Source organism: Propithecus coquereli, unplaced genomic scaffold, assembly GCF_000956105.1.
Source record: "Propithecus coquereli isolate 6110/MARCELLA unplaced genomic scaffold, Pcoq_1.0 Scaffold288, whole genome shotgun sequence".
NCBI classification, from domain to species: domain Eukaryota; kingdom Metazoa; phylum Chordata; class Mammalia; order Primates; family Indriidae; genus Propithecus; species Propithecus coquereli.
Genome location: NW_012148485.1, coordinates 1,556,114 through 1,574,115, shown reverse-complemented (window position 1 = coordinate 1,574,115; position 18,002 = coordinate 1,556,114). Strand labels below are relative to the sequence as shown.

Below are 18,002 nucleotides of genomic sequence, written 5' to 3'. Positions count from 1 at the left end.
AATATCTTAGGAACTAAAACTCAGAGTAGAAATCTCCCAGACTAAGATTCCGTTTATAATGTGTTGCTCAACTTGAACACCAGAAATGTTTATTTAAACATAAGCACTGTTTTTCATCAGACAGGGCGTCCAAAGAACAGTTTTCGGGAGGAATCAGGGAAGGTAACCAAATGAATCAGTAGTCAGTACCTGTCATTTCAGTCAAGGGTGTGGGCTTCACCTGCCTCTCCCCAACTCTCTTTCTCTCTTTTTTTTTTTTCTTTTGAGACAGAGTCTCACTCTGTTGCCGGGCTAGAGTGAGTGCCGTGGCATTAGCCTCGCTCACAGCAACCTCAAACTCCTGGGCTCAAGGGATCCTCCTGCCTCAGCCTCCCAAGTAGCTGGGACTACAGGCATGTGCCACCATACCCGGCTAATTTTTTCTGTATATATATTTTTACTTGTCCAGCTAATTTCTTTCTATTTTTTTTAGTAGAGACGGGGGTCTCGCTCTTGCTCAGGCTGGTCTCGAACTCCCAAGATCAAACAATCTGCCCACCTTGGCCTCCCAGAGTGCTGGGATTACAGGTGTGAGCCTCCGCGCCCAGTCCTCTCTTTCTGATTCTGTGAAGTGGGAACAGCCCTTAATGGAGAATGTCTCCAAACTGCACCAACATGATGGATCTGGCCAGGGTTAACTTAGCCCATATGTGTTCTTTGGGCAAGTTACAGAAAGGCCCTCTTTCCTCTGGAATGATCCTCGTGAAGCATCTGCTAAACCGCAATCACTGTCATAAAATCCACAAACTCAGTACCATAGGAGGTGGGCTACAGAGGGTTTTTTAATGTCTGGATATGTGCATAATAGTGTTTAAAAGCAAAAGAATACATCGATAGCTTTGAGCAGCACTGACAGTAAGAGCCAACATAAAATAGTTGATATTAAAAATAGCCTGAGGGGGAAAAAAATAGCCTGAGTCATTTAGCGTAAAATATCAGTTATTAAAGTGGGATCCCTAGACCAGTAGTGTTAGCGGCAGCCAGCAACTGAGAATGCAAATTCTCAGCCTCAACCTCAAAACTACTGAATCCAAACCTCTGAGGCGAAGGCGAAAAGTCTGTGCTCCGGCAAGATCTCCAAGTGTTCAGGGTGCAAAATCAAGCTTGAGAAGCGCTGGTGCTGGGCCAAGGAGTTCTAACCACAAGGCAACATGGTGAGGTGACCAAGAGCTCCAGCTTTGAAGTCACACAGCCCCGAGTTTGCGTCTCAAATCTTCTACTTCCAGCTGCGCGAAGCTGGGCAAGCCTATTTATAAGTGTATCTATCTTAGAGGTTTATTTCAGGGATTAACCAATGATAGTCATGAAATCTGCTCGTTAAATAATGTCAGCTCTAGCTTCATCACCAACATCATTGTAGCACTCCCTAAAGGTATGGCTACATTATTTGTCTGTGTGCAAAGGCACCGAGTATTCAACGTTCCACATGTTGCATAAAAGAGAACAAGAAAGTCAAAACCATTTTATAGTAAGATTTATAGATGATTGGTTGAGTTAATAATAACTCATCTATGACACTGTGTATTTGACATTGTTCTAAATGCTTTACAGATATTAACTCATTTAATCCTATTTAATCCTCACAATAATCCTGTAAGATTTATCTATCACTTTACTGATAAGGAAACTGAGGCATGAGCGGGTAACTGCCCAAAGTTAGTATAGAAAAGCTAAAAAGTGATACAGTCAGGATTTAAATACAGACAATCTACCTCAAAGTCTGTATGCTTAACCACTAAGCTATACCACTTCTCAAAGTTAAAAAACAAGTTTTGATATTAAAGGCAGGGATTTCAGCTGTCTAGAAAAATACACTTTCATGAAATATCTCATTCTTCAAGGAATCAGAAAAATGAAACATCCTATTCTTGATTCTACTACCTGTTCTCTAAGTGTCTCTTCCATATGCATTCAATGCACCCAACTGAGTCCATTAGACAAGCCGGTAGCCTGCAAAGTGGACGGCTGTTACCTCTAAAATGGTACGAAGAAATAGAGCCAGGAAGAGCTAGTGGGTAATGCATGTGATGGAAAAATTCATTCACTCCCCCAGCTTCTAATTTTCTCAGTACAAGGGCATTCCAGGATAACAGACCGAACTATTATCCTCTGGCAGCAACAGTATCTCTGCTATGTCTGAGTCAGATGCTGAGAGAGTTGAATGTACTAGGAGGAAGTAAGAGAACAGACCTGGGGGTGGGAGGGGGGTAGGACTGCTTTGCTTTGGGTGGCGCTCTGTTCGCCTGAGCAAACTGCCTGGATACCTGTGTCTCGATGAGAGGAAGCAGGCTCCCTGACCTCGCCTGATAGCTCTCACCGGGCATTTGTCAGGGCTTTCAAAACTTCTTGTTTGAAACAAGACTTCAGGCTCCAAGGCTGCAGCAAAAGAAGGCAGTCTTTTGGACAGAAAGCTGCAAGACAGATCAATTTTACCCTTAACTCGTTCAATCTCCAGCTGTTGAATGCCTGCCAAATTCTTTAGGTTTCTTCAAGGTGACCAATCCAAATAACCCACTCAGTGTTTCAACACCCTCCACTGCCAGCATTTCCGAGACACATCGTGTTATGTTAAGAAAAAAGACCTATTTTCTCCCAATGCCAGAAAGCAATCTAAAATGAAATTGAGAGAATGTGAGATTAGCTTTTCCTCTTATTATTTAAGATGAAATATTCATTGGACCAGGTTTTTGGCAGAATGGAAATTTCAGTGTGTGTTTACTCCTCCTCATTAGCGCTTACTGAAAATGGAACCTCAGTTCTCACACACATTCCCCGAACATCTTATCCGATATGTATGAAAAAAGACATTCGAAAGGAAATACTTCCATTTTACTCTATACATTTTTCTACCGTCTAATCTGTGGAGAAAACCCAGAAACAACAAAATTTCTCGTACGTCAGAGTAAGATGTTTTCTTTCACTATCACTGTTCATTTGTGCCAATATTAAGAGATTTTCTATAATGAGGGAATTTTCCCCAGCTTTACATCCAACTCGCCTATAAAGAATCACTAAAAGCAAAAGTACCTTCAGCTTTTGCTAGATGTGTAACAATATGAAGGCATTAATATTAATTTTTAGGTGCGATTGTATTTTTTGTTAAGTTTATTCGATCTCAGGCAGGAACTCAGATTCTCACATAGCAGAACAGGAGGTGCATATAAGGTCTACCGCAAAAATTGCCTCAATGTCTTTTGTATCAAAGATGTAAGGAAAACTATTGGGCACAAAAAGCTTTCGTAAATACCATAAATTTAGAAGGAAACATCCTGTTATTTTCCACATTATATAATTGCTCTCAGTAACCCCCAAAACTCTCAATGAAGTACATTCCACATCGTTTTTATAGTTGTGTTCTGGGAATTGACGAGCCCAGGGAGTGGTGAGAATTGTGGGTTCTTCCCTCCCCCATCAACACTGCCAGTGTAGACAGCTGCCAGTGTGGATGGGCTTGCAGGCCCGGGCCGGCAGAGGTGTACGGGCAGGTACCAGCGGCAGAGCTGAGAATAACCAAGTGGACAAGTGAGGAGTAGATTTGGGGAAAAGAAAAAGAAAAACGTAGAACAACAAAACTTCTCTTCCAAATATACAGAGTGGAATTACAAGGTAAGATCGATTAAAAATGTAAAACTAACCTCCACACCAGATTATGCTAATTACAAAAGGATAAACTCACAGGTGGACAAACCTGGCAGTCTTAACCCAGGTGGTCAACGTTAACGTCAATAATAACGGGGCGTCCACGCCCTGGGCTCCCCAGCAGGACGCACCGAGAACAACACGACATCACTGCCTGCCAAAGCCATAAGGAGACAAGCCCGTACTGAGCAGCATTCTACAAAACAGCTGGCCTGTACGATTCAAAAATGTCAATGTCATGAAATCCGAAGGAAGACCAAGAACTGTTCCCGGTTAAGGGAGCCGAAAAGGACAGGACAACTGAAGGCAGCGCATGCTCTAGAGAACATTCTAGGGACAAATGATCACATCTGAATATAAGGTCTGTCGATGAGATAATAGTATTCTTTTAATATAAAATTGCTGATTTTAATCCTTGTGCTGTGGTTACGTAAGAGAACGTGCTTGTTTAAGAAAACACACTTTGAAGTGTTTAGGAGTAAGAGGCTTCGTGTCAGCGACTTTCTCCCAGACGGAAGCAATTCTGCACAAACAGCTTTTATTGCAGAAAAGACGGGCGCTGCACAAAGCCAGAGTATGTTCCAGAAAGGAACGAGTCTGTCTCCACGTGTGGAGAAAGACGTTGAGGACGCCCAGGTGGTTTCGTTTTTATTGGCCTGGTCCAGGCGCGGGCTTAAGGGCGGAGTGGGCTGTTACCAGGTGACTGAGATACACCACTGGCAGGTGTTCTTGTATCAGAGTTGCAGGTCCGCAGGTGTGTGCCTCGGGACCTCAAGTTCCTGCTCTTTGCGATTGTCGGCTATGCGGTCCCTTCCCTGGCTCCTCCGCCCCTAGGAACCGTCCTCCTGGCCTGTATCTGCCACCTGCAGATTTGGTCCCTGCCTAACAAGCTCTTTTTATTAAATCAGGGTTGATACCAATGAGGTTTTTAGCTTAATCATACATGTTTTAAACCATCAAAAGCTCTAGTAGCATTAAAAGATAAAACACTTCCAGTAATTACGCATAGGCTCAAATAGAACATACATGTATCATCTTTCAAAGGCAGTAACAAAGGTAACCCCCCCTCCTTGAATGTCAGAATTTCTGACTCAATATAAAATTAACCCAACAGCTAAAAAGTTCAAATGTATCTATGCAAGAATTTTGTGTATCTTTATAAAAGCTCAAATACATCTGCAACTAGAGAGAGATTATCTGGGTTTTCTGCTGATGGACTATTGTTCTTTATTCTCCATAATCCCAGAAATATATTAAAAATGCTTCATATTACATTCAAGCTTACTTTAAGTCATCGTTTCTTCTGTTAATTGAACAGACCCTTTATCATCTCCATGCTGGGATCTTTACCTCTGATGCGTGCTTTGCATTCCGTTATCACAAGAATCTTTTCACAGCACCATGTTATCCTGCGTCCCAGAGTCTACGATGATTCCCTGTCACTTTGTGCGTTCTTTCCTGTCACCTACGCTGGTTGCATGATCCTTCCTAATTGGCTCCTGTGTCCCTATTCAAATCTCTTTCTTAGCGTGCCCAACCTACAGATCTCCCTTTGCCTTCTGCACTGACACGGTTAGATCAAGAACAAGCCAGGGGAAGCCAAAAGGGGCGAGGACTGGGTATAAAATCAAACCAGTGGGCGCAGGAAACTTTGAGGGGTTCTGCAGGCAGCAGATAGCAGCTGCTTCAATTAGAGGAAATACCTGGGAGGCATGCACGGACTCAGGAACAGGAGGGAAAAGCTTCCAATGTAACAGGCTAAGATCAGTATTGAAGAGCTCAGATTAAATATAAAACAGACGGGGGAACACAAGCAGGCATGGCATAGACAAGCAGATCCAGAGGACAGGTGTAGCCTCTGCTGCCACAGTTGGCACGAGCTCGCCCATGCTCTCACCTCCAATGCCCCCAGCTTCCACAAACCTCCTTTTGCGTCCTTTATGTCTTTAAAGTGTCTCTCCCTTCCCTCAGTTTCTTTTCTTTGGGGTAAATACCTAAGTATAATCCTGGATTAAGTATTGATTCTCTGTCTCCATTTGGTGGATTTCCTCAGAGTTCAAAGTTGGCAAGAATCTACAGTGATAAATGATCCCTCTTTCCAGCAGATGTTGTTTCTGAGAGGTTTTGGGGTCAGAGGGAAAAAAAATACCATGATTTTCCAATAAATCTACTAAGCGCTGCAGTGAATTATGAACCACCAAGCAGAGGCTATATCATCCAAGAGGCCCAAACACAATTGGCAAATATTTCACATTTGAAAGCTATGGGTTACTTCAATTAATCAGGAAACTATCCTGGCATTCTTTCGAAATTAAAAGTCATGGAATCGCAAAACTGTATTTGAGAATCATGTTTATCTCATTGATTACTATGCTCAATTTTTAGTAAAAATTCTGGACTTTTTCCCCTCTAATACTTTTTGCCTCATTATTGCTGTCGCTTTTCCTCTCTGAAATTGTACGGGATGTAACATGAACGAGATGTTGTAGCATGTAGTATCTTACTACTTTTTATTGTAGAATAATATTCCACTGTGTGGATATACTGCATCTTATTTATCTATCAAAAATTGATGGAGATTTGGGCAGTTTCTCCTTTGGGGCTATTATGAATCATGTAACACGCATGTACAAGTTTCTGCATGGCCATGTTTTTATTTTTCTTAGGTGTACACCTAAGAGTGTAATTGCTGGATCATGTGGTAGCTCCATGTTTAACCATTGAGGAATTTGCCGGACTGTTTTCCAAAGCAGCTGCACCATTTATGTTTCCACCAGCAGTATGAGTGTCCCAGCTTCTCCACATCCTTGCCAATACTTGTTACTATCTGTCTTTTTGATTGTAGCCATTCTCGGAGGTATGAATCAGTATCTCGGTTATCTCCTGATTTTTATTTGCATTTCCCTAATGGCTAACAATGCTGAGCATCTTTTCATAAGCTTATCGGCCACTTTAGTATCTTCTTTGGAGAAATGACTATCCACATGCTTTGTCCATGTTAAAACTGGGTTATTTGTCCTTTTATTATTGTTGTAATCGTTCTTTATATATTCTAGGTACAAGCAGTTTCTCAGATATATGATTTACAATAGTTTTCTACCATTCTGTGGCTTGTTTTTCACTTTCTTGATGGCATCCTTTGAAGCACAAAAGTTTTTAATTTTGATGTACAGTTTGTCTATTTTTTCTTTTGTTGTGATTTTGGTGTCCTATGTAGGAAACCATTATCTAAGTTTACGAAGATTTACTGTTTTTCTCCTAAGAGTTTTAACTTTTACATTTGGGTCTTTGATCCATTTTGAGTTCATTTTTGTATGAGGTAGGGGTCCAACTTCATTCTTTGGCATGTGAACCTCCAGTTGTCCCAACATTTGTTGAGAAGACTATTCTTTCTCCTATTTAATTGTCTTGACAAGGAAACCTGATTTCTAGTCTGCTTAGCCCTAGCAGTAACGCCGTCATTTTTTGCTGTTGTTGTATTTCTTCCTTTGTACTTTCTGCTGCCATTCACCTGCTTCTGGGTACCTGACGCTCACCTCCGATTTGTCTGGAGTTTAAACCTGGGTCCTTGGGACAATCAAGTTCCACTGAGGTCCACATCCTGCTACGACTGTAGAACAGAGTGGCTGTCTTCGTACACGTGTTTTTTTTTTTTTTGAGACAGAGTCTCACTGTGTTGCCTGGGCTAGAGTGAGTGCCATGGCGTCAGCCTAGCTCACAGCAACCTCAAACTCCTGGGCTCAAGCGATCCTCCTGCCTCAGCCTCCCGAGTAGCTGGGACTACAGGTATGTGCCACCATGCCCGCCTAATTTTTTCTATATATATTTTTAGTTGTCCAGATAATTTCTTTCTATTTTTTTAGTAGAGACAGGCTGGTCTCGAACTCCTGAGCTCAAACAATCCGCCCGCCTCAGCCTCCCAGAGAGCTAGGATTACAGGCGTGAGCCACCGCGCCCGGCCTTCATACACGTTTTATTTTCTCTAATTACTCAACAACTCAAGCCGTGCTAACTCCAAGGGAAAGCCAAAGACATCCTTTTCCATTCATTCCTATGGGGCACAGTTACTGGGGATGTAGTAAACATTTGCCATGCAATGCTCATTACCTTAGAGCATAATTTAGTGAGTAAAGTTGAGGAAGATTTCGTGGCAAAATTCAAGGGAAAATGTCATAAAAATGCTGGCAAGTGGGCATATTGGGACATCACTTGTTGAGAAGACTCATTAGAAAAAATATATATATATCCCTTATATGACATTTAAGACTCTTCCGAATCTTAGCGCCCTTTAGCTCCCATGCCTCGAATCCCGATGAAAACCTTTATTGTAGTCAAATCACGTCTCTTTGTTCCTCCCAAACGTATATGCTCTTCTGTCACCGTAATGACCTTAAGCAATCTTTAAATAATCATTATCAAGTATTTAATATATGCCCAGCATTTCTACCTGGAAAGAGGTCTCCTGTTCATTTCTATAGATTTAACCTCTACTTCAAGATCTAGCCCAACAATGTTGGTCACCCCAGCTCTCAGAATCTCCTCTTCTCTCAATGTCTGCGGTTGCTGCTGCTTGTCTATTTGGCATGGAGTGTCAGCCACCTTGTTGCACCTCTGGTTGGGTTTCATCGAGTGCCCCTGTAACCTAGTTCTCCGGCTCAGCACGACACACGTGTTATGCATTCAACGCATATTTTGTGGAGGATGATACAACCTGGTCCCTGCAGAAGTTGTTCTTGAATAACCCTCTTCCTTCTAAGACCACCATCAGTGTAGTCACAGGACCTGAAAGTTCTTTAATGATCTTGCTGACAGCTGAATTCTATACAGATTCTGTAACAAGGTCATGTTGCTGGAACCAGAGTTCCCTGCCAGGGGTTGGCAGACTGCACTTCTGGCACAATGGAAGGTGAGAAGATCTCAGAGCTTTTAAATCAAGTGAATGCAGATTAGTGCAATACACAACCTCAATCAAGTTTCTGAGCCAATAACAATGTGTGTGACGTCCAGCCATCAGGAATGAGTGGTTTTTCATAAATGAGGCAGTTAGGATTCTCTTGTGATAACATAATATGGTAAAGGACACATGGTGATCTATAGACTGTATCATGCAACAGTCTTCTCTGTATGGAAGACTCGTCACTTCCCGTATGAATGACACGTTTTCAGCTTTGCTGGTTGCTAATGGGACACACGTGCATAAAATGGTTTGTCCTGCAGCAAACAGAGGTAACCTCTGGAACTCCCTTCAGTTAATTGCTATTTATAAATAAGCAGAATTGAACCTTATTTGAAGGCTCATTAGGAATTGCAAAGGTGATTGTTCATAAATCAAATGCTGTCATTCTGCTGAGCGCTGATTTTGAATAAAAACTGATGATTCCAGCTTTACATAAAATTACACCTAAAATGTTAACAGAAAAGCACTGCTTTTTTTTTCACTTTAAAGCTGTTTTTTTGTTGTTGTTGTTTATTTTTTTTTTTACTATTTCTTTTATTTCCTTGCTTACTTAATTTGGTTCCGGACTCACGCTCATTAGGCCAGAGGAAGCCTGCTTTAGACAAGGGGATCCCGGGACAGGGTAGAAATACAAAGAGCCGGTGACGAGAATCCTAAAAAGGCCGCATCCATTTTTTATGTCTAGAAGAGCATACTTTGAAGTCATGCCCATCACTGACACAGATACATTTATATTTGAGTCCTGCTTTACCCTGAGATGTTCCGTGAACACTGAGGATACATTTTCTTTGTTCTAATCCCAGCCTCTGAATCAGGGGCAAGCAGAGTGGGCTCTTCATAAATATGCATTGACTGAGTATTAATGTAGGGCAGGGCCGGGATGAGCTAATGCTACCTGCAGGAAGCAGGGGAAACGCCACAAATGGAGATAGGATGCTATTAGCAGATTTTATTTCATTTTTTCCTGAGGCTTGGTAACAATCACTTCTCCCTCGGGTCAAACCTCTCCAGATCTTTCTTTCCCTTCAGGATCTATCTCAAAGGAGCTCATATAAAAGGCCTCCATGTGAGGCCTTCTTCCATTGGGTGGGGAGGAAGAGCAGAGACGAGGGAAGAGGCAAATTGTTTCTAATTTATTAATTGCTTCTACTTTCTACCTCTCTTGCCAGCTCAGCAGGTCACCAGAATCTACACAAAACCTTCCATCTTCACTCGAAGGTGATGTCAGCAGCAGTGAAAAATACCGTGCTTGTCTGGACAACCTGTTAGCGTAGATCCAGGTGTACATTTTGTTATGATGGTCTCTAGGAGAGGGGGCAAATTATAATCTAATACATTTACGGATTTTATGCTAAGACCCCTCTCCCCTTTCCAGATAAAACTACTGCAACCAACTTTCTGCAGGTTTGACTAAAAGCAAACATGCAAAACCACAGAAGTTCTGTGTGAACCACCTGGGCCGAGTCAGTCGATTCCATGGCAGTTCCAGAGCCCCGCCAGGCTGCAGCGAGAGCTGGGGCGACGCACTGGGCCCGCTCGCAGCCGCCCGAGCCCCGCGACTGGGGGGACCCGTCGCCGTCGCCTGCCCCCCCAGACCCCGCACCCCTCCGGACGACGGGCGGGTCCATCGCTGTCGACAACCGGAGGTGGCCGGGCGGTGGCCGGAGGGGACACGCGGGGAAGCAGCACCCAGACCGCCCTTTCCTCCCCGGCCGAGCCTGGGGGAGTCGCGGACGCCTTGGGAGACAGCCGCACGCAGAGGCGGCTGGTCGCGGACCCCCCCGCCGAGTGGTACGGTCCACGGCGGGGCGGGGCGGGGCGGGCGCCGGGTCCCCGCCCCGGGCCCCTCCCCCACCCCGCGCTCCGCCCCGCGCCGGGAGAGCTCGCCGGGCGCCGCGGACGCCGCCGCCTTCCTCCTCCTCCTCCTCCTCGTCGTCGCGCCGCGGCGTGCGGGGCCGATCGCTCCGCGCCGCGCGGTGACAGGTGCGGCGGGGCCGCCGCGATGCCCCCCATGCGCAGGACGGTGTCGGAGCTGCGCTCGCGCGCCGAGGGTGAGACGCGCGCGGGGCGGCAGGGTGGGGGCGCTTGTTCATCCGGGAGGAGACCCCGTCCTTCCTCCCCCGGGCGCCGCGCCCGGCCCGCAGACCCTCCCCCGCGCACACCTTCCGGGCCCCGCACCGCGACCCCCGCCCGCCCCCACCCGGCCAGCGCGGGGGCCTCCCCGGTCCCCGCATCCCGCCTGGCGCGCGGACCCCCGCCCTTGGGCGCCGCCGCATCGCAGGCCCCAGGCAGCGGGACCCCGGGCCGCTCGGGGGCTTCCTCGCGGTGGGGGCCGGCGGGGGCCCCGCAGTGCCGCCTCCCGCAGCGCAGCCGCGCCCGGGCTTTCGTCTCGCTTTTCGCTTTGCCGGAAGCTCGCGCGTCGCCGGCCGAGCTGCCCGGCACCGGGGGCGGCTGCGCGCTGCGCTCCACCTGGCGGCCGTGGCGCGGCCGCACCTGCCCGCGCGAGCCACAGACGCCGGTGCGCGGGCCCGGTGCGCGGGCGCAGCCTCCGCTGGAGGCCGGGAGCCTCGTCCCGCCCGCGGAGCCCCCGGCATCCTGCCTGGCGTGCGCCAGGCGCCCGGGAAATACTCCTCGGGCTTGCCCGGGGCAAAGCGAAACCTGCCCCCGTCTCGATTTTGTTGTCCTTTGTATCTTCCCACAAACCCGTGCTTGCATCCTGCAAAGGGTGGAACGATACGTTTCTGAGAAATCTCCCCATCGCACCGAGTCCCGCCCTCCCCCCACCCCCACTCTGATGTGAGGCAGGTGGTGAAGCGGTTTCAGGAAAAAAAGATGCAGAAGTTGGGAGGATGGGATTCCAGGGGGGGAGCCAGGACATTTTATGTTTACAGAGTCCCCCTGCAAAAATAGGATCCGTGAGCTCTAATGTCTAGAATTTTCTGAGTCCAGTGCTTAGAAAATATTAAATGAAACTGCTCTGGGGAGAAGGCCACACAAGAGCCAAAGCTGAACCGTGTGCTACGTGGGAATTGATCACGTAGTTACTGTCATTGGTAATATACCAGAAAATAGTTGTATAGGACATTGCTGTTTTAGATGCACCGTTGAATAGGTGATAATGTTGGAAAAATACATTCTTTTTTGCACGTCTGAAATGAATGAATGTTGCTAATCGCCATTCGAGCTATAGGGGTAGTGAAAATGTAATGGTAATAGTTGGTATTGTGCTTTCGAATAATAGCGTTGGTGGGTCATATATTGTGGGAAATAGGGACAAGAGAAAAAAGCTGAGAGCAATTCAAAACCTGTGGCATGCGAGAGGGTTTTGTTAGTGGCCTTGGTTGGCATATGAATTTTTCAGAGCACTGTCGGGAAGATTACCTTACGAAACCTTGCCACACTCCAGGGGGTTGGGGAAGGAGGAGCCCATCTGATAGCGGAGGAGACTGTGGCCCAGATGGCTTAGTAACTTACCCAAGGTTGAGTAACTAACTAGTTCAGTGACACATTTCAGTGAAGAGCTCTGGAAAAACAAGGATTGCTTCTTACTTAATCTTCGCATTCTCTTTGCTTCCAGCACGGTGTCAGGTCCACAGTGGTGCTGGGCGAATGACCCTTCCCTCCCACACCGGTTGATTTCAGTTTATTACGTGTTCAGCATTTCGCTCAGGACTACGGTGAAGACAAAATAAATAATGACTCTGTGGGTTGGTGTTGTGGCTTGTGGCCTGCTCTGCCCACACCTTTCTTTCCTGAGAAATGTATTCCCTTCTTTCCTGAGGAATATTCTCCTTTGAGAGCCCCTGCGGCCTGCAGGGCCTGGTTCTGAGCTGCAGCCCGCCTGGCCCAGCTGATCGGACCAGGGTGGACTCAGGACCCGAGGGCAGCCAATTCGTAGGTGACTCAGACACTTGCAACCTTGTGGTTTGGCTCCGAAGGATTGTTGGTGTTGATCATCTCTCAGGAGGCATTAAAGTTAGAGATTGAGAGGGAAAATCAAAGCAGAAAGGGGCAGAGCTGAATAGGCTGGGAGGTGAAGGGGTGCTGATAAAAGGAAGCAGAAATTACGAGTGAATAGAGATAGGAAAGAGAATGAAATGGATGGGCAGACACAGATGCTGAGAGAGGTGGCCAGATCTTGAAGCGCTCTCTCCCTCCCTGAGTTTTCTACTCCCATTTCCAGGTACCATTAAAATAAGCAGCTTTCCCCACTCCACCCCGCTTGAAATGATTTGAATGGGTTTCTGTTCCCTGCGTCGGGATTGGCCAGGTCCGTAACTGCCCTGCCTGTAAGCTGTTTACAACCAAATCGAGCAGAAAGGACTTGGAAATAGGGAATAAATAGTGAAAGAGGGGATGCCGTTCATTGAACATTGTGCTTGCGATGGGGGACATAGGTCCCGTGGAAGATTGGGAGTTTAGCGCATGCTTATTTCTGAGCATGAGACCTGCCAAGGGAATACGAACGTCATTGAGGTATGTTTTGAGATGAGCCCTCACACGGTACTTCTCGAATTTTAAGGTCCACAGGAGTCACCTGGGATCTTGTTAAATGCAGATTCTGAGTGCAGAGGTCTGGGGCAGGGCTGGAGTTGCTACATTTCTGATGAGCTCACAGGTGATGCTGGATGATGCTGGCCTGCAGGGCACGGTCTGAGCAGCAAGTGTCTGAAGGATATTGCCATCTGTGTCAGTAGTCGGGGGGGGGGGTGTTGGAGGTAGAGAGTAAATGACATGAAAAAACGGTGAAAGTGAACATGGCTTATTTCGGAGTTCTTAAGGACGTCGGCCAGGAGCAGAGGGAAACTTGGAAGGGGCAGGATGTAAGTTTGGATAGGGAGTGTGCCGCTAGGTTACAGAGCATTTAGAATGCCAGGATGAGTCATTTGGATACAGAATTGGCCATTTGAACAGGATCTTAGAGTTCATCTAATCGAATTTATCACTTAAGCATAACACCAATATATAGTATCTGACAGGGCCACTTGGGAGCCAAATCGCCGTAAGGGAGGGACATCCCAAAAGTAGTGTCTCAGCTAAGTCTGGGAATGTGCCGCATGGTTTGGAGGGAAGATCGTTGTAGGGTCAAGACTAGTATTGCAGTGGAATAGTGAGAATGGGAAGGGAGGGATCAGGGATTTCTACTAAATCATTAACTCATTCAACAGCTCTGTATTGAACTCCTGTAAGTACTGTTCCAGGGACTTGGGACACATCACAATAGATCAAACCCCGCCCTGGAGATACTTCCATACTAGTGAGGCAGGAGACACAGAAAACGCACACCAGCAAATAATCAAATAATAGAATCTGTTATGTGGTGAGTGCTAGGGGGGAAATAAAGGGAAAGTAAGGTGTGTGAGGTTGGTGGGTGGATTGCAATTTGAATTAAGGTGGTTAGGCTAGCCCTAGTGGCAGTGTTGACACGAAGGAGGTGGGGGGGCCAGGCTGGTGGAGAATTAGGGCGAGGCTGATCCAGGCAGAGGGTACGGCCAGAGCAAAGGCCCCAAGGCAGGACAGAGTCTGGAGTGCTAAAGGGACGGTGAGGGGGAGAATAGGAGGATGTTATAGGACTTGGCTGTATAGTGAATATAGAATGTGAGAGAGAGAGAGAGATCTTTTTAAAAAACAATTCTTAAGCAATAATTTGAAATTCTAATTTTAATAAGATACCAAGTATCTCATTAAAATGCAGTTTCCTGTGCTGGCTCACGAAGATTCTGCTGAATAAATCCGTGCTGCCCTGGGAATCGGCATTGGTAATGAGCACCCCCACCCCCGCCCCTAGGATATTCTGGTGCTGGGGAAACATTTTGAGCAACTCTCCTGGGTAATATTGAAACTGACCGACTGAGGAAATCTGTTAAAAGGTAATTGAGAAGGAGGGTCAGTACAATAAGAGAAGGTATTCTAATTTGGAAGTAATTGTGGGACGTCCAGTTGGACTTGTTTTAAAGGTACATAGAAATTTTGAGGTCAGATGTGGGAAAAATCAGACTTGGAAATCTTGAGTTCAGAGATAATAGTCGAAACCTTGATAGTTGGATAAATTTGCCGGAAAGCAAGAGTAGATATACCAGAAGGCTAAGCAGTTTAGGTCTCTCCATTCCTATCTCAGCTAAATCGAATGGGTGTGTGAACACAGCATTAATGATCTAGAAACTGGGAGGGAAATAATGGAGGCTTGCACACAGTACAGTTGTTCTCACTCCTGTAAAACTAGTGTGGAGGTGGTCAGGGTCAGCTGTGCCTGCTGCACACACACAGTCACAAGGGGTGTTGGTTCCTTGTGCCTTTCTGCTTCACCATCCTGGGTGTATGACATGCGTAAAGTCACAACGTGGTTGCTTGGGTGCCAGCCATCACATAGGAGTTCTAGGTAGGGAAAAATGTGAGGGTGAGAGACAAACAGGTTTTGTAGAAAGCACCAAACAAAAACTGATGTTTATTTTGCATTGGCTCCCAGCTGCAAGGGAAGCTGAATGGAATTTTCCAGTGGGTCACGATGCTCAGTGTTGTGTTCTAGGGGAAGAGGGAAGAATAGTTATTGGGTAGATAACAGGATCAGTCACAATCAGGTAATCAGATTGCCAGAGACTCTTGCTTGAATAAAACTGTCCTAGAGGTCATACTTTACAAAATCATTAAATTGTTCAAGGTAAAAAAATGTACACAAAAACCACACACCTATCCAGCAGTTTGCATTTTCTTCTGCTGAACGTAATAATGTTAAAATGTAAACATGCATTTAGTTTGGGAAAACGTGCTGAGTGATTGTGTTTAGAAGTTGTTTAGGGATTGTTTTCTTACATGGCAACTCTAAAATGTAACTACCTAGGATACTTTGTTTCATTTCTTCAAAAGATAACGAAAGGAAGAAGAAAAGTAATTTCTGTAAGCACTGTTAAAGAAAAAATGTTAGGAGGCTATTTCAGATGTCCAGGTGAGAAATGACTAAAGTTCTCTGTTCCTTTAATAAGCATGTATTATGCACTTGTTGTGTGCCAGCTAAGTGGGCGATGGGACAAAAAGGATGTAGCGAATGAAGGAGACGCTGAAGCAAATAGGGCGGAGCACCCAGGGTCTGTAACTGACGTGGGGCGTGGGAGAAGGTGCCAGTGCAGTGATACATCACGGAACCAATATTTGAAAAAGTCAACATATGTGTCGTTTTACTTAGTGCAATTCTGGAGATATTAAGTGCATTAGCACTATTTTAGGCTTTCTCATCTGTAGTACACAATTCATTTGTTTCATTGTATGTCAAAAACTGAGAATCGAAGCCTGTTGCCTACACTGCAGCTATCGTTTGCGTCAATCAGAAGATGCTTTTGAAGTGAGCGAAATGTTTGCTGTGTGGGTCTCTGTTCTCCTGGTTTTGTTAGGATGGAAGGGCGGTGAAGGCCACCACTGTCTCCTTCCTTCTTCACGCCTTCCTGGAGCCCACCCTTTCACAGATCTTCTCGCCTGGAGAGTGAGCCCCCTAAAAGGCGGGGATTTGGGTCTGTTTTCTTCACTGATGTGCTGCTCCCCCAGGACGTTGCCTGGCTGGCGCATAGTAGGACATTGCCTGGCGCGTAGTAGGACTTCGGGTTGGATGAATAAATGAATCTATGGCTTAGAGATGGGGATGCCTTGTGATCCGATCTGTAAAATGCTCTGCGCTAAATCCAGATGTAGTCGGTGCCCTCTCCCTAAAACCTGAGCACCACGAAGGGAGCGCTTCTGTGCGCTTTGTTCACTGCTGTCCCCTCCACATCTGGTCGCCACTTCACAGTTGTTACATAAATGGTAGCCCTGCCGTGCTTGGTTTTTAATGGAAGAGCTTAACTTTGTTCTCTTGGTGGTAGAAGCACTGCCTGCTCATTGGGAAAACTCGTGCGGCACGAAGGCTCCACGGAGAGAGTAAAATTCCAACTATGTCATCCAAGTGTGATCGCGGTGTGATTATATTATAAAACATTATTATATATTTTTATATACATTTTACGTAAATTTATATATGTAAAATGTTAGCGTTTTAGCGTATGTCCTTCCCAACTAGTTTCCAGAAGACGAGAGATATATTTATTTATTTAAGAAAAATGAGGTCATATTCTCCATTATTTCTACTCTTTTCCCCCACTCATTAGCATTTCAGAAACAACCATGCCCGTCTGACACAGATTTGTGTAAATTCTATAAAGGATGTGATTTTTGTCTACTGTCTCTACTCGTTTCCTCAAAGTCTACAACAGTGCTTGGCACTTGGTAGGGGCTCGGTAATTATTTGTGGAGTGCACAGGTTGATTTTGTTAATTTTATGACGGCATTTTCACGTTAGTCTAGAATAATTTACTGATTATTACTAATAATCCCCTCTGTATCAGCATTTATGTCATTTCAGTTTTTTTCTTCAAACAATTCTTGAACAAGCATCTTTGTACACCTTCCTGATGATTTTTGTGAGAAGTCCTTAGAAATAGGATTTCTGGGTTGAATATGTATCTTTTTTTACTTTTGATACATATTTCCGAATTGCTGGGAAGGTTATACTGGTTTATACTCCCACTGAAAATGAACAGGAGTGCCTGTTTGTCACTTGCCAGCATTGTATGATGTGTTTTATCCTTGTGAATATACAATGCAAAAGATAAGCCTTTACGTTTACGTTGCTTTCATTATTAGGTTGAACACAGTTTGGTAAGTTTAGTGATTTTTTTCTGAATTGTTTACTCGTGTTCCTTTAAGAAGTTTGTTTTGTATTGAATCTTAAGAGCTTCTTATATTTACAGATATTAACTCTTTTCCCTGTTTATAGTTTACCTTTTAACTTTGTAGTGCTTTAGCATATATGTATAAGTTAATTTTTATGAAGTATAATCTTTAAGATTTTTTTCTTAAAATTTCTGCTTTAATGTCATTTTTCATTTCAAGATAGTGGTCATGTTTCACTTATATTTTTCTTCTAGTACTTTTGAGTTTCATTTTAAACAGTTATATCAGTAATTCCTGTGGGATTTACTCTGTTGTGAGATATAAGATCCAGATCTAATTTTTTTCTCTAATTGTTTTCTACTTGACATAATAACCAAACATTTAATGATCCATTCTTTCCATACTGATTTGAAGTGCTTCTTTACATATATATTTGAGTTGTTTTTTTGTTTGTTTGTTTTTTAGTCAGTCTCTCCCTCCCTTTCTCTCCTGACCTCTCTCTATTTTGGTCTCTTTTAGCCTCTGGTATCAAATTTCTTTATTGCAACTTAATAAAAAAAATCCTCTCAGCTGTCCTCCTCTCACTGCTCTTTTCTCTAAATTTTTCTGTCTTTTTCTAATGTGTATTTTTCTACCCGAACTTATGAATACAGTGAGTCAAGTTAAAAAA

The 18,002-nt window shown here is 44.9% G+C and overlaps 1 protein-coding gene across 1 annotated transcript in view; it reads left to right on the top strand.

The window, feature by feature from the left end:
* The first annotated feature begins 10,594 nt into the window (after nucleotides 1–10,594).
* Nucleotides 10,595–18,002, top strand: part of ATP8A1 (ATPase, aminophospholipid transporter (APLT), class I, type 8A, member 1) — a 272,471-nt gene continuing 265,063 nt past the window's right edge. Inside the window, exon 1 of the mRNA XM_012648479.1 lies at nucleotides 10,595–10,686. Coding sequence (XP_012503933.1) covers nucleotides 10,638–10,686 — 49 coding nt within the window. The 5' untranslated portion in view covers nucleotides 10,595–10,637. The remainder of the gene's footprint in view (nucleotides 10,687–18,002) is intronic.